At 43.6% G+C, this 15108-nt stretch overlaps 2 protein-coding genes across 3 annotated transcripts in view; both read left to right on the forward strand.

The window, feature by feature from the left end:
* The first annotated feature begins 510 nt into the window (after positions 1 to 510).
* klhl30 (kelch-like family member 30) lies at positions 511 to 8138 on the forward strand. 2 transcript variants are annotated; one of them, XM_080832288.1, is made up of 9 exons: positions 511 to 641; positions 912 to 976; positions 1542 to 2371; positions 2857 to 3043; positions 3205 to 3291; positions 4004 to 4159; positions 4677 to 4865; positions 5642 to 5787; positions 7572 to 8138. In XM_080832288.1, the coding sequence occupies exons 3-9, from the start codon at positions 1598 to 1600 to the stop codon at positions 7815 to 7817; spliced, it is 1785 nt and encodes a 594-aa protein (XP_080688414.1). In that variant the 5' UTR covers positions 511 to 641; positions 912 to 976; positions 1542 to 1597; the 3' UTR covers positions 7818 to 8138. The 2 variants fall into 2 exon arrangements, with proteins under 2 accessions (XP_080688414.1, XP_080688415.1); XM_080832289.1 differs by lacking the exon at positions 912 to 976 and having other exon boundaries at positions 531 to 641.
* A 723-nt stretch (positions 8139 to 8861) lies between these two features.
* crocc2 (ciliary rootlet coiled-coil, rootletin family member 2) overlaps positions 8862 to 15108 on the forward strand; it is a gene marked incomplete at both ends in the record, with an annotated part of 56391 nt that continues 50144 nt past the window's right edge. Inside the window, 3 exons of the mRNA XM_080860235.1 lie at positions 8862 to 8918; positions 9312 to 9453; positions 10139 to 10263. Of these exons, the coding sequence (XP_080716361.1) occupies positions 8862 to 8918; positions 9312 to 9453; positions 10139 to 10263 (324 nt within the window). The remainder of the gene's footprint in view (positions 8919 to 9311; positions 9454 to 10138; positions 10264 to 15108) is intronic.

Below are 15108 nucleotides of genomic sequence, written 5' to 3' on the forward strand. Positions count from 1 at the left end.
CATAGTGACAAACATGATGTGCTCTTAGATTTTGAAGCAAATATAGGTCAAAGGATAAGCTGCAATAAAAACTGGAGGTTTTAGAAGATGAATTGTCATGATGAACTGTTTTGTATACAATAATTAATATATACTCAAATGAACTATTCATAAGCTCAACTGACATCTTACTACAACTAACAGAAATAAAACTGCTTCCATCATTGGTTAAATAGTGTAATCGTCTACAGGAGAGTTCTTAATTGGCAGTTAACCACCTGCGTCTTTAAAGTAATTAATTTATCCTTCCCTGTGAGTACGTAGCCTGGCATCTTTAATGATTTCATGAAGCATGTCTTGGGCTTCAGCTTCAACTGGCCATGGATGGACATGTGCCTTTAAGAGCAGGTGAGGGGTTTATATGTGTGTGTGCGTGGAGGGGGTTAGGGGTAGGGGAGTGTTATGTGTGGAATCTGAGTCTCGTCCACCATGGTCTGTTGGGCCTAAAAATAGCTGGCTAAAAGACCAGCAGTCTGTCCCAGTGACTCTGCAGAGATCACACTCTTCAGTCACACTGACCTCATGCTGTCTCAACTAGCCATTACGACACTCTTATTTCTTAGGCGAACAATGTGTGATTACTGCCTCTTTTCACCTCCCAGGTATGTGTTTAACTATTGAGTGTGATTTTCCTATTGTCTCTCAGAGATTATGATGGGTGTACTGCATACAGAGCGTAGTAGAAAACAGGACTTACTGCTAAGTAAACAGGACTTCATATGGTGGTTAGATCACTTACAGACGACACTTCCTTACACTACACCATGTCAAGGTTAGGTCTCTGTCTCTGTATGTAAACAACAAACGTGCCATTATTTTTTATGTAAAATATGTAACGTTTTTTTTTTCTTCTTTTTTTGTTGTTGTCATAGACTTGAAACTTTCCAAGAAGGTTGACCACAGACCACTGCTTTGAGGACATCAGAGACTTTCTGAGGTTTTTCAATCACTGCTCCTCATCAATCATAGCTGTATCAAGCGACTGAGGAAGTAGTACTCTCTTGCTGCTACTTCTTTCTCAAGATTTTGATGAGTGTTCTTGTTAGCAGTCATTTCTTAATACCGCAAACCAACAGTCTTAAACAACACCCCTGGGATAGGAAGTCATTGTAAATGTTCTTTCAGTAAATGTTGGGAAATTCCTCCCCGAGTATCATATTCTTCCAGTAAGCCCTGAAACTGTCTTTGGCAAGCACCTGTTTTCAGAAAGCTGGTCTTTAATTTGACCCATATTGGTATGCTAACATAGCTTAATTCTCGTGAATCCAGTCTATTTTTTAAAGCGTTTCCCCTCACTAAATGACTCGTGATCAGAGCCAGAGCGTTGGGGCCTCAGGGCAATAGTGGCCCCCTCACACAGCTATGCTAATACCCTGGAGCCATGATGACGGATGATAGCCTAGGGATTAGGATGTGTCTGAGAATATTCTGTGTGTATTCGTGTGCTTCTGTGTACGTGTGTGTAAGTAAGTCTCCTCATCTTTCATTCTTGTCTTCCTTAGGTAAATAGAGAACTCAGCTGTTGCGAAGAAGGGGGGGGAAAGAGGTGCCCATCATCATGGTGCGCAATGTGGACGACCTGGACTTCTGCCTGTCCTCTCACCCGCAGAGCATCCTAGATGGCCTGCGCTCCCTCTGCTCCCAGCCCAAGCTGGTGGACATCATCCTGAGTGCGGGCGGCCGAGACTTCCCCTGCCACCGCAGCATCCTCGCTCTCTGCAGCCTCTACTTCCGCTCCATGTTCTCGGGGGACTTTGTGGAGAGCATCGCAGCCCGTGTTGAACTCCAAGACGTGGACCCGGACATCCTTGAAGTCCTGCTGGACTTTGCCTACACGGGCAAGCTGACCATCAACCAGGGTAATGTGGAGGGCCTGATCCAGAACTCCAGCCGGCTGCAGTTCCAAACGGTGCGGACGGTTTGCTGCCGCTACCTGCAGCACCAGATGGCCGCCACCAACTGCCTGGGCATACTAGAGTTTGGTGAGATCCACGGGTGCCCAGAGGTGGTGGCCAAAGCCCAGGCTTTCCTGCTGGAGAACTTTGAGGCTGTGCAGCAGGGAGAGGAGTTCCTCCTGCTGGAGAAGAGCACGCTTGTGGTGTGCCTGAAGGACGAGGGTCTGAAGTACAGAGACGAGCGGTCCTGTGTCCAAGCGGTGCTCACTTGGGTCAGGCATGATGCTGAGGCCCGTCTTTGTCATCTACCAGAGCTGCTGAGTCTTTCTAGACTGCCATTGCTACCAGATGCCTACTTTACAGAGACCCTGCTTAAAGACAGTCTGGTTCAGAGCTCACCTGCCTGCAAGGACTTTGTAGAGACTGCTCATAAGGAGGTTAGTCAGCATACTATCAGTCAGTGTACCCATTAGGATCCATACCCAATATGGATTTCTGTGTAAGATCACTTATCTGGAATCAAACTCCTCTCTCTCCTTCCCATTTAAACGATTAACATGCTTCAATACATATGAAATGCATGACTTCATTGTATCAGTTTGGAGAAAGGCAGTGGTGTAGTCCAGGGTATACGCAGCTATACGGAGTATACCCACATATTTTTCAGTCAGCATTGCGTATACCCACTTCTCAAAACAGGGCGTTTATCCTGTGCTGTATGGGCTGCTTAAAAAAATGAAGAGTATACCCACTTCTCCAGGGACCACTTCACCACTGGAGAAAGGTTTCTGATAATCTATGTCTTTTAAGGCCATTCCCCTACAGCACATCCACTCCTTTCGGATAGTTTAAGAGTTTGTGAGAGAATGTCAGCTTGTATCAGACACACTCAGTCTGTTTACTCAATGTGTTTTTTTTGCAGAAGCTGGACATGAAGCCAGGAACTTCCGAGGAGCAAATCTCCCAAATCACCCAGCATAATCTGCAGGAAGTTCTCTTTGTTGTGGGAGGTCGCTCATTGGATGACACAGATGATGAAGATGAGGAGGATGACGACAGTAACCCCACTTTGCCTCCCCATAACTGTGCCTATTACGACACAAAGCTTGGTATGGGCAGACAGACACGTATACATGGTTGTTTTTCAAAACATGAGAAAGATGCACAAAAAAAAAAGATGGGGTAACACCATCCAGCCAGGTATTAACTTCCGTTTCTCTCTGGTATTACTAAATCCATACAGCATGCAATTCTTTTTTTATTCCCCTAGGCATATGGAACCAACTTCCTGACTTTCCCAACTACAACAAGTGGGGTTATTCTGTGGTCTGCTTAAACAATGATGTTTATATCACAGGTGGGTCTCTATTGCCTTCTTTACCAATTACTTTTCTCAAAAACATGCACTTCAGACAGACGCAACCATGCTCCAGGAGAGAAGGAGCCGAATAAAAGAAAGAGACAAGGGCAGAGGGGGAACAGTTAAGGCAACAGCCTCCACAGAACCCCTCCAAGATATGTGGCGAAAGATGAGTTCTATTTATACTAAAGCAAACAGAGAGGAATCCGCCGTTGAGCTTAGGCTTTTTGTGGAGCCTGTGCTTTTTTGAGCGGGGATCAGAGGGATTCATGAATGTTTTGTGAACGGAGCAGCCTCTCTAACCAAGGATTTGGAGAGGCTCGGAAAGATCCCACTCCTGCCTAAGTAGCACTCCCGTTGGGAGTTTCAAAAGAGACGGAGGAATTTTTTTAAATGCGTAGAATGCCACATTACAGATAACATGATGAAGATTAACCATGACCTGGAAAAGTGAAAAATCCAGCGACCACCCGCATTTCGTTGAACAATTGAAGACAGATGTAACCAGAGAAATTGCAAGTGCACTACAAATATAGAATTTGGGGTCTGGAAAAAAACGTTTTATTTTTTCATGTGTTGGTTAACTGTGGTCATAATTTGGTCATACAACTGTGTTTAATATCTGTCTACATACACGAGTATCTTAAATATCTCTAATACGTTTAAAAGTCATACATACATACTTTAACATACTTGTGTCACCCCTCAGGAGGGTCAAGGGGGTCGCAGTCAAACACCTGGTCAACCACAGAGACCTGGAAGTACATCACTCGTGAGGGGAAGTGGGTTACGGTAGCTCCAATGCTCCGGCCCAGGACTAACCACACCTCGGCCGCACTCAACGGAGAAATCTATGTCATCGGAGGTAAGAAAAATAAATATGGCCTTCCATGCGGAGCCGATGCGCCAGTCGAATGGAAAAGCTTTCAGGCCGTTCTGGTTTAATGTGCTCCAAAGCGGTAGCCAGGACAGGCCAAATACCTACTTCTCCTTAGGCCCTGAATGACTTCTAAAGAAGCAGGTTTTCTATTTAAGCCCAGAGGCTTGTCAATCCTGAACCTTGAGTGACTTCTGAAAAGACCGATTTTGATTTAAGCGTGGAGCACGGCCAGTTCAGAACCCTGTATAAGTTCCTAAGAGGGTTTTTTGTTTAAACAGAGAGAATTGTCAGGTTTTGTGGTCAGATGGTTTCAGATTTTGTTATTGCTTGTGCATCTGTATAGGAGATGATAAAGTTTCTCTAAGTTCTGTGTTCCACTGCAAACCCTTCCGTAGGCAGGACTCTAACAAGGTTTGGGCATTAACTGTGGGCATTAGTCTGTGTCCATGTGCATTAGTCTCTGTCCATGTGCTATTACCATTTTTCTTTTCTTCGTTTCCAGGAACAGCCCGGGATATTGTTGAGGTTGAACATTACGACCCATATAGTGACAGCTGGGCCTGTATATCGCCAGCACTGAGATATGTCACCAATTTTACTGCCACTGGCTGCCTTGGAAAGCTATATATCATTGGCTCCTGTGCAGTGAAGTACAATGTCTTGACGCTGCAGTGCTACAACCCTGTCATAGGTAATACTGCATGACAATAAGAGGGAGTTGGGACCTCATGTGCCATCATAGTTTCCCCTACTACTACATTTATAGCAACTTTATGCAACTTGATGACATCAATATGTTCCAGGTTATTGATACTTATTGATATGATATTTTTATGTTGTTGTTGATGCTAGGATGACAGTTATGGTAAATGAAGATATGTAGTGATTAAATAAGTTCAGTTCATGTAGAAGAAAGTTGCATAACATAACATTGACAGCCATGCCACATTGGGGAGCATATCTGAGATACTCACAATATCAAACACAAAACAACAAACAATACAGAGGAGGTTGAGAGTATTGATGCTCCTCCACACTGCAAAAAAAGTAAATCTTAGTAAGATGAAATAGATGTTTCCTCTTACCAGGCATTTTTTATGTTAGAGCATTTCACTTGTTTTCAAGAATGTCAGTCCTAAATTATCTTAATAAGGTGTTATAACTTGTTACTGACTGATTGTATTACTGGTTCTGAGCAAGTTAATGATTGAAACTAGTTTGATCACCACTGAAAAGTACAAAAGTCATAATCAAGACAAATTTACTTATTTTTAGTCTGGCCACACTAGTTTTAAGATATATTTGGGTTATTTTTTAGAATTCTTGGTCAGTCAAATATTTCTGTTCTGTTAGAAGATAATTTAGCTTATTTTAAGTAATGTATCCCCCATTTTATTACTTTTTCTTTCCCTTGTTTTTAAAAGCAGAATTTTTGCAGTGCATGTTGTTTTTCTCCCCATTCCACAGATGGATGGAGCATTATCTGCTCTCCCTTCATCCCCAAGTATCTCTCTTCTCCTTGCTCGGTGTCTGTGGACGGCGTGATTTACCTCATCGCAGACAATACCAAAAAAGTCTATCTCTATGACCCAGAGGCCAATATGTGGCAGAAGGTAATGAACCTTCTTTCCTTATTATCATAATGGGCCCTAATTTAATACATGCGCACCATGAGGCCTTACGCAAAACAAAGAAGGACATTGAATAAAGATATTTTGATTACTGGAACACATTCATTTTTGTAATTTCATAATATGCGCAATTTTCTATTTAATTTCATATAAATGGTTTTGAAGGCGTTTTGCCACTTTGCATTCATTGAAATGTAACCTGCATCTTGGTTTTCAATGTCTAGCAGGCATATCGAATCTAATCGCTACACAGTTTGATAGCATAAAATTGACCACTCAGTTACTAAATTGACATAATGTAACTCAACTAAATATGTGACAAAAATGCTACGTAGACTATGCAGTTAGGCACAGCTCTACACCACACAGACAGTGAATAAAATAATCCAGTATCAGAGCATTTGGTAATGTGCAACTAAAACTGAGACAGAAGAAAGTAGGATTTTGTTTTGTATTTGGCAGCTTGATACTCAGGTTAGACCTCTGATCAACGTGTTGTTCTCCAAGTACTGTTCTAAAATAGCCTAAATGTTTCGCAGTAGTGGCGATGAAGATAGGCCTTAAATGAGGAGGAGCTCAATATCTTCCAAATGGGATAATTTCATAAAATATTTGTCTCCTTTTCACTGTTAATTTTAGGTCAAATACAACTAGAGTTGTTTTAAAGGTGGTTGTAATGTTGTGCAAGAATTGCCATCACCATGTAGGTAGCCTGAAATAATACTTATTCAATGTCTACATGATGTAGAACACCAGAAATATGAAATCCTGGTCAGTATGCATTTCCTGTAAATCATATCTTGGTCAAAAAACTTCTGTTGGAGTGTGGCTTGGACTGTTTTGCCATTAAATGCTGAAATTCCGTTATTTTGTGAGAAAATACTTTAAAGACCACCTGAATATTTTTGATTTATTGAATGATATGTGCATTATTTTCTCAACCGCATAAGAGGCTATGGGACTTTTTCCCCTAAGTAAATTAGGCTACCCATTCCTACCGACCTCTTCACTTACCTTTCTACTATATGTTTATTCTACATAAATAATTCCCCTTATATCTTATGTAGCTTGCTTTCATGGATGTTAATGTTAAATAATGTGAACACCAGGGCGATGATTACACTTTGGTGGATTACACTGTGCTGGGCTTTTATCAATTCCACACAACATATTTAATAATTTCTCGATGATAATTTAACAGTTTAAATATTTTCATAACATGCACCGATGTCTGTTGGACTTAAAGGATGGAAATATTAAGTGGTTTGTCATCACAGCACATGTCAGAATTTATGTTGGTAAGAATGGCTCAAAAGACATAAATTTGACATCAAACCCACAACTTCATATACCTGTCCCACAAAAGCTTTGCGCTTCTCTGGCGTGCAATGAATGTGTATATGCAAATAATAATTCTTCTTTACTCCTACCTTTGGTGTGGAGTAGAGAACACACGCAGGAAAGAGAGTACATCACGCACGTCACGCACGAAACACACACCTCCTTGCCCTTTCAAATTAGGACCCAATATCCTTTGAGCTATGTCATGTGGGTATGATTGATGATTACCATCATTAATAAGCTTGGGTTACGTACAGTCTGCATGTCTGCATAATGACCTTCAACGTGAAGAGGGTGCCCTCAGTTCAGGCAATGCAGATTAATATATTCATGTTCTTGTTGTCAATGATGTCATGAATAACTCTGGCCTTTGAGTTGGTTCATTTTGGCCGCAGTTAACTTAACACGGATGTTTTCCCCCTTAGGTCCAGTTTCTTCACACCCTCCATGAGAATGGCGGACTGGTGGTGGTAGGAGGGCAGCTCTTCGTCACCGGAGGCCACTGGAAGGGCATGGAAGGGGACTATGGGGTGGAGGTGGAGGTGTATAACCGAGGCTCGAACACCTGGAGGGTGGAGAGCTTTCTGCCTCGGCTCTGGCACTACAGTGGCAGCTGCTCCGTGTTCCTTGACCCCTTGCAGTGGACAGAGGCCTTTCCAGAGGAAACCTAACCACACACACACACACACATACATTGTTCCCAGCCAGGATACATTTTAGCCTGTACCCGGGATGTATTCACTTGTAGACAGTTTGGGCAATAAGGGGTATACCTCACAGTTCTTGGTGTAGCCAATATAGGTGCTTTTTTATTATGTTTTCTAGTAGTGCTGTTTTTCATTTCATGTTGATGTTTCTTCGTTTAATTCAAGCTACTTTAAAGTGTTTAAATAAGATGTTTGTACTGATGGTAGGTGAGAGGTGCTGTAGAAACTAGTCAAACACCAATTGTGTGAATTTCTCAGGAGATTAAATTGTGCTTGTAAAAATTGGCTCAGACCATGTTTTCCATTTTTTACTCACTTTCCCTGTAAAGGTTTCAAATTACTTGTGTACTTTGATATCTGCACAATCACTTTGTAACCAGCCCTGCATGAATTATAACACTGAACTCAGGGTTTCCTCAGGTCACTGTTTTGAAACGATATTGAACGTCTCTGAATATTTACAGTACCCATACGTGTACGTCAACATGTAGAAGATGTATTTCCCGCTATATTGTGCAGGCTCCCGCGTAGTTAATATAATTTAACATTAACCAACACTGGGGGTGCCTCTACTGAAACAGACTCTGCAAGAAATGTAAGTGGGCTAGGCTACCACTCAATAGCCAAACAAGGCATCAGCTCTTGCGTCCCTGTAGCCATGGAAAAAAGGGAGCTAGCATTCTATTTCCATGACAACGGCCCGGGAGCGTCCGGTTTCCACAGCAACCTTTCCTGGGATATGCCTCGCGCTGTTCTGTGATTTGAGTCTGAAAAGTTCTTTGGTCAGGGAGAAACCTTTACAAATGACAAATGAACATTACAGAACTGCAAGAAATTAATTTTTAAATAAGGAAAGGGCTTTATGATACATGTTTGAAATGTATAGCAAGTTATGAATTTGCAAGCCTCAAAAAGGTGTTCATGATTTCTGTTGGATTGTGCTCCTGTATATGACCAACCAGCAAGTAGTTACATTCACGACGAAGTTTTGGATCAACAGTACTTAAAATGAATTCTCAAGGGGAAGAAAGAGAGCAGTCTTCTGGACTTGAGGCGGTGATTCAGGTATTTCATGGGGACTTTGGCTTGGAACTTTGATGAGTGTCAATTTAAACTGTAACAAGAAGAAACGCTTCTCATAATCACACAGTTCCCGTCTTGTCTAGGGTTAGAGTAGGCTCTGCATAATATGGGCGCCTCTGCGTGTTAAGTTTAATTAGTATTTAGTAGTTCACTGACCGATACTGGCATTCTTGCGTCTCAACATCTGTTCGAGTCAAAGTCAGACAAGATTGGCCTTCATTCACTTCACCCACTTCACCTTTCTCCACAGTGAAATAGCTAAAATGATGTTACTGGTCAATATAACTCAATATAACTATAACTTTTATGGAGCTTTACTTTGTAGTTGTAACTATTAGCGTGTTTCTGTGGCAATGGTGATTACTGTGATTATAGAAGCTAGAGGACTCCCTGCTGGACGTCAGTGCAGAGGAGATGGCACTCACCATACGGGGGGAGGAGCAGGGTTCTACTGCTGCACCAGTCCCTGCGCGCATCCGGCAGATTGTCACCAGAAACCTGAGCGAATCTCCCGCAGGTAAACTAAAGCTACTGTATCCACACCCTCTTAAACAGCAACCATGGAATTCAAAGCCAGGTGTCAAGATGTAATCCCTTCACTACCAGCTATCTGAAACATAATCAGAGGCATGTAGTCTTACATCAGGGATTTAAGGGTATACCAAAGTTTAGTCACACAGTTTATGCCTATCACTTCAATTGTAAGCCACCAATTAAGAGACAATAACAGGAATCACTCTAGTAATTTAACTGCAATGGAAAGGGAATAACTCACTTCCGTTGATAGTACGGAGGGCCCGCAGTGGGACTGTTACATCGGGATTAGGAATGTAAAGTGTAGGCCTACAACTACTAACCACTAGGGGTCAGAGGTCTATTTGAGATTTCCTCACCTTGTTTGCACATACCTGTGACTAAACTGGAGAGGTTTAATCAATTTGGCTTTTCGTCAAACCTGTGTTCAGCCAGTATTACATCAATTTGGAGTTGGGGAGATGAGAAGAGAATGGGACTCTTGACCTTTGAAAGTTCTGTAATAGCTATAGCTAAGCTAACAGCTAACAAACTATATAAAGTGAAGACATATTTAATTTTTTTTTTTTTTTTTTTTCAGAATTGCGAATGTGTCCATACTGAGTTCGACCCCTCAGAAGTAATTGCGGTATTTTTTAAAATATTCATACATTTGTCTGTGTCCACAGCATCCAGCATGAGTTGTGCTGAGATTCCAGTGCAGGAGGAGAACCGGGTCCTGAAAGACTTGCTGTCCCAGACTCGAGCAGACCGCGACCAGCTACTTGTCAAGCAGGTGTCCCTAACAGACAGGGTAGGCCCAAAGCTATCAACATCTAGTGCATACAACTCAATGTGCCCAGTTTTGTTACAGTGCCACCGTTTGTGTGTCTTTACTGTAGCAATGAAAAGGATCATTTTGTAAATGTGGCATGCATGTATGATTTCCATGAAACAGGGAAAGGACAAATCCATTACATTTTGGAGTGGATCCCACTCTCATGGCGACTCCATGAATTAAGTTTCACTTTCGTTAACATGGCGAAATAATAGCATTTGGCCTTGGCAGAGGTCTGTGTTCTCCGAGTGCCCTTCTAGTTGTGATACACTTCACAGCAGTGTAAAAATGAGTGCTTTGTACCTGATTTGTTCCACAAGAAAGTTTGAGGTCAAAGCAATGCAAAAAAACACACACAATGCATGGCAACAGGAATGAAATAGAAATCCCAGTCAATGCAGTTTTTGAGGTCCCAAAAAGAGGACGTATGGCTTTTCAACTTCCTAAAGGATGAATAGAGAACAGTCATGAGAGATGTTTCTTTGTCTCCTGGATGGCATGGTTGGTGCATGTAGCCCGTATGGCCTGGCAAGCAACCTCCCAGAAAGGCAGTAGCCCACAGGCTCTCCCCATCTGGTGTGGATCTGCGATTTATGTAACGTTGTGACGGAGCGCAGCTCTCTTTTCCAAACACTTCCCTCGGAGCTCCAGGTGCTTAGCTCACACAAACACGCTGCCCTGTGCTGTGCTGCGCTGCTGCCATGGCTGCTGCTGCTGCTGCTACTGCTGCATTCATACATCCTGTGAGGCCGGCGGCTTGTTTGGAGTAACTGTAGAGGTTGCTGATTGAGAAACCCTGAACAGTGGACAAGCTCTCCAGGGCTGGCAGGGAGCCCTTTTCAATGTTACCAACACAACCACTACAAACACTCTTTGGGGCAAAAAGGAGGGTGTTTTTCGATCCCCCCCTCCTCTGTGTGTCATCTATAGGCCTATTGCGGAGAGGAGTGGGTACATCCAATAACGTGCTTGAGGGCCGCATGGAACCTCTTTTTCAATGCTCTTTTTTGTTGTTTTTCTTACTGCATAACCCCTTCTCCTTCCCCCCCATCCTGCTTTGGATGGACAGATTGGCGCGCTGTGTGTGCTCAAGGTGAGATCAAGCGAAGCGGGCCACAGTGAGCCTTTGAGAAGGAGCGGTCCACGTGTTCGGGCGACTTTGAAACGGTATACGAGCACGGCAAACATCGGCACGGCGCTGCTCTTTCCAAGAGGGAAAGCCCTTTGGAGTTTGATAAACAAACATGCAGGGTAAAGTGGCATGTGTAAGCCATGGGGGTGGGGGTGTCACATGCTAGAGGAGGGTGTGTTTATTTCTGTTTGAAGCCTAACCTTGGCACTGTAAAAATGCATAAGATGGCTGATGTAAACTCCTAACACTCATTATCCTTTTTCCATATTTTTTTCTTATTTTCTCAGGCACCTAAAACAGCATGTTGGTCTTAAGATATAATAATAATAAGAGCTTACGAAAGATCATCATAGCGGTCTGCAGTGATTTTTTTTGTGTTGTTGATGACAAAAGATATATTTTCATTAAGTTTTCTTGTGGTCTGCTACATTCCCCCCACCCCCATCTCTCTGTTGCTTGGGGTCGAGCTCTACCTCCAAGCAGTGCCACAGTCTACCTCTTCGCTCTTTCCACCTCTCCCCACCTAACGGGTGCTACTTTTGGGAGGGGGGATAAGAAGGTCACTGGTCTCCTCTCCTGGGGCCTCAGAAGAAAAATCTCATTTTTCATTCAGTACAAAGCTGCCGTTTGTGATAACACTGCCCTCTTTCTGCGGGCCAAGCTTAATGAACTCCAACTGCTCTCCCTCTCTCTCCGTCTCTCTCTCTCTCTCCTGTGTGTGTGTGTGTGTGTGTGTGTGTGTGTGTGTGTGTGTGTGTGTGTGTGTGTGTGTGTGTGTGTGTGTGTGTGTGTGTGTGTGTGTGTGTGTGTGTGTGTGTGTTGCAATGGCCCTAAGACATATTTAGAAAAAAACCTGCTATAAATAAGACTTCATTAGGTTTTTGCTGGTATATATAGACTTATTTGTTTATTTGGGGGGATATTTCGGCAGCCCGGGGGCCCCCAGTGGCCCTGACTGACTAAGTAAGTGCCATAAAGCTCACAGCATCTTAGTCCAAACGAGCAAACCCCTGGGATGCCAGACAGTCACTGATTGTGTGCAGTGGGTTGGAGCGGTCTGGAAGGCTTCTCTCTCCCCCCAGGCAACCCCTAGTTGAATTGCATTGGTAATGGCCGTAGATTAATTTGTCAAGAGTGTAGCGAAAGAGTCAAACTCCTTATCGCTTTGCTCTTGTTTTGGCCTGTTCCGCAACAAGCCAGCTGTTTCTTGTCGCCCTCTCTCTCCTTCTCACCCTCAATCTCTCTCTTTCTCTCTCTCTCTCACTCTCGCTCTCTCATTCTGTCGAAGAGCATTTTAGTTGCGTCCCCTGATTGTTTGGCAGCGGCCCTCTCCTCTTCATGTGCAGCGCTAATCAATGTCCTGGAGCAACAAGCCAGCATGACTGACTGTGTGAGCTACGCTCCGCAGAGCAGGCGTTTGGCATTTGGCGATGCTTCCTACATTTTTATCGTTTTTTTTTTTTTTTTTTGTATCTGTGCCTCCACATGCTCATTCTCCTCATACTTCGTCTCTATTCTCTGTATCCTCTCTTGTTCTCTCTCTCCCTCTCTCGTTGTCTCCCTTGCTCTCTTGACTTGAATTGCCGAGGGGATCGTATATCACGGCAGCATGAGATCCAGTCAATTTGTCTTCCCCAGTTAGGGCCCATGTCAGTTAGTGTGTCCTCAGCTGCTCCCCCCGGCATGCCAAACTCCCTGTGTCTGAAGCATGAACTCCTCTATTGTCCCTCCACTTGAACTCTCCTCGACCTCCGAACCATTTTCAACCTCCAATGATTCGGTGTTCAGATCGATTTAACCTGCTGCCAAGCGTCTCTTAACTGCCATCAAAGTCAGACAGGTATATTTTTTCGGCCAGCGGATGGTGCTTAATGTGTAAAATGTAAGGTCTTAGAGCCCCTTCAAAGGATGAAACGGTTCAGTGGCTTTGCAACAGGAAGAACAATAATGTATGTGAGTAAACACAGAGAGCTTCTTAATCCCTCTGTATTTCTCTGTGGCCCTCAGGTTTTTCTCCACGCTGATGTGTGTTTTATTTTAGACAGTATAAACTCTCGCAGGATGCACAGTGTTTTCCAGAGTCCCACACAAACTTGGCATCATGGTAGGACTTTTGGTAAAAACAGCTATTTTTTCCATTCTCTCTCTCTCTCTCTCCCTCTCTGTCTCTCTCTCTCTTTCTTTCCCTCCCTCTCCTCCCAAGTGCTTGGCTAAGACAGGGGTTTGTTATCAGTCTTCGTGCTTTAATCGTTGTAGACACTCGTAAATCTCTGTGTTTATGTGTGGCCAGATACATTTTAGAGGGAGGACGGTTGCTTTGCAGATAATCCCAGTGTGTATTTGTTTTCGGCGCTTCACAAACTCACTTCACTCTCCATAATCTGAGAAGCGCTTGGCACCTTCCCCGCCAACATTCATAATGAAGTCATTTAGTGTGTTTGTACTGCTTTCAGTTTTACACACGAGATACCACAGTGCGGTAGCCAAAGCTCATTGATGCGGTGGCCTCCCAGAAGACTCTGGGTTGCTGTTCCACTTTTTCAGTCAGATCTCTCCCGCTTGGAGAACCTATTTTCTGTCCCATGAAGCCCCTTCCCGGTTCCTGTTGCTCTGTGGCAGTAAAGGTAAAGTCTGGCACACAACAATGAAAAGGATCCTGAAAACAAGAACAACAACAGTTTTTATGTAGTGCCAAGGTTCAAAGGGTTAACCAATTCTTTAAAGTGGAGCACTACTGAGAGGTTTGTGGAGAATCATTTGTTTTTTAATTGCCAAGCACACTGCGTAGCTTTTTCGTCATTAGCAAGTTTAATGTTTGCTTCAAAATGTGTAGGGCTCTGTGTGGTACAGTAAAGGCATTAATTTCTTTGCTCCAATGAGCCTCTCGTGGGAAGGACCGCATGGATTATGAAGCCTTTTTTGTGGTCGCAGACGAGGTGGGTTTAAACCCATTGACCGACTCTTGCAGCGCTGGACTGATCTCAGTACAGAGAGAGAGTGTCACTGCTCTAAAGCAGGCCTATTGTTGGCTGGCCTCAAAACAGTGGAGCCATTGGTACAGGACGGTCCCAGGAGCCCTCTCATATTTGAGAGCCGTATTACAAACCGACCCAACACCCCTCGTCAAAAAAGGAGGAGAAAAAAAAAAGAAGAGAAATGGTGCCAGTGTACATTAGGGAAAGGGAGGCTGGCGAGGCGTTTGAAAGCCAACCTCTGTCTCCAAGCTGAGTCACTAGGCGTTTTCTTGTGACCCTTAAAAAGAGTTGCCCTTGAACCGGGATAAACCTTGACCCAGTTTGCGGCGCTGGATCGTCTCAGGAGATTACAGAGCATGTCAGGGTGAACTCTGACCTCTTGGTGTTGATTTTGGAGGACTGCCAGCTTGCACTTTCTCAGGCAGGCGGCGGAGGACTTGCTAGAGCGTGTGTGTGTGGGTTTGCATGTGAGTGTGTGTGTTTGTGACAAAGCTTGTTGTTTGAAATAATGTGTCAGTGATGTTGGTAGACCAGGAAAATATTATTTAAAAAACAACCAGATGACACTTAAAACCCAACAGTTTGACAGCCCTTAAACTAATGGCTATTGCTGTTTTCTGTGGAACTGGATGTAGAGTCTATGTGTGTGTGTGTGTGTGTGTGTGTGTGTGTGTGTGTGTGTGTGTGTGTGTGTGTGTGTGTGTGTGTGTGTGT

This window comes from Sprattus sprattus (assembly GCF_963457725.1).
Source record: "Sprattus sprattus genome assembly, chromosome: 2".
In the NCBI taxonomy this organism is placed as follows: domain Eukaryota; kingdom Metazoa; phylum Chordata; class Actinopteri; order Clupeiformes; family Clupeidae; genus Sprattus; species Sprattus sprattus.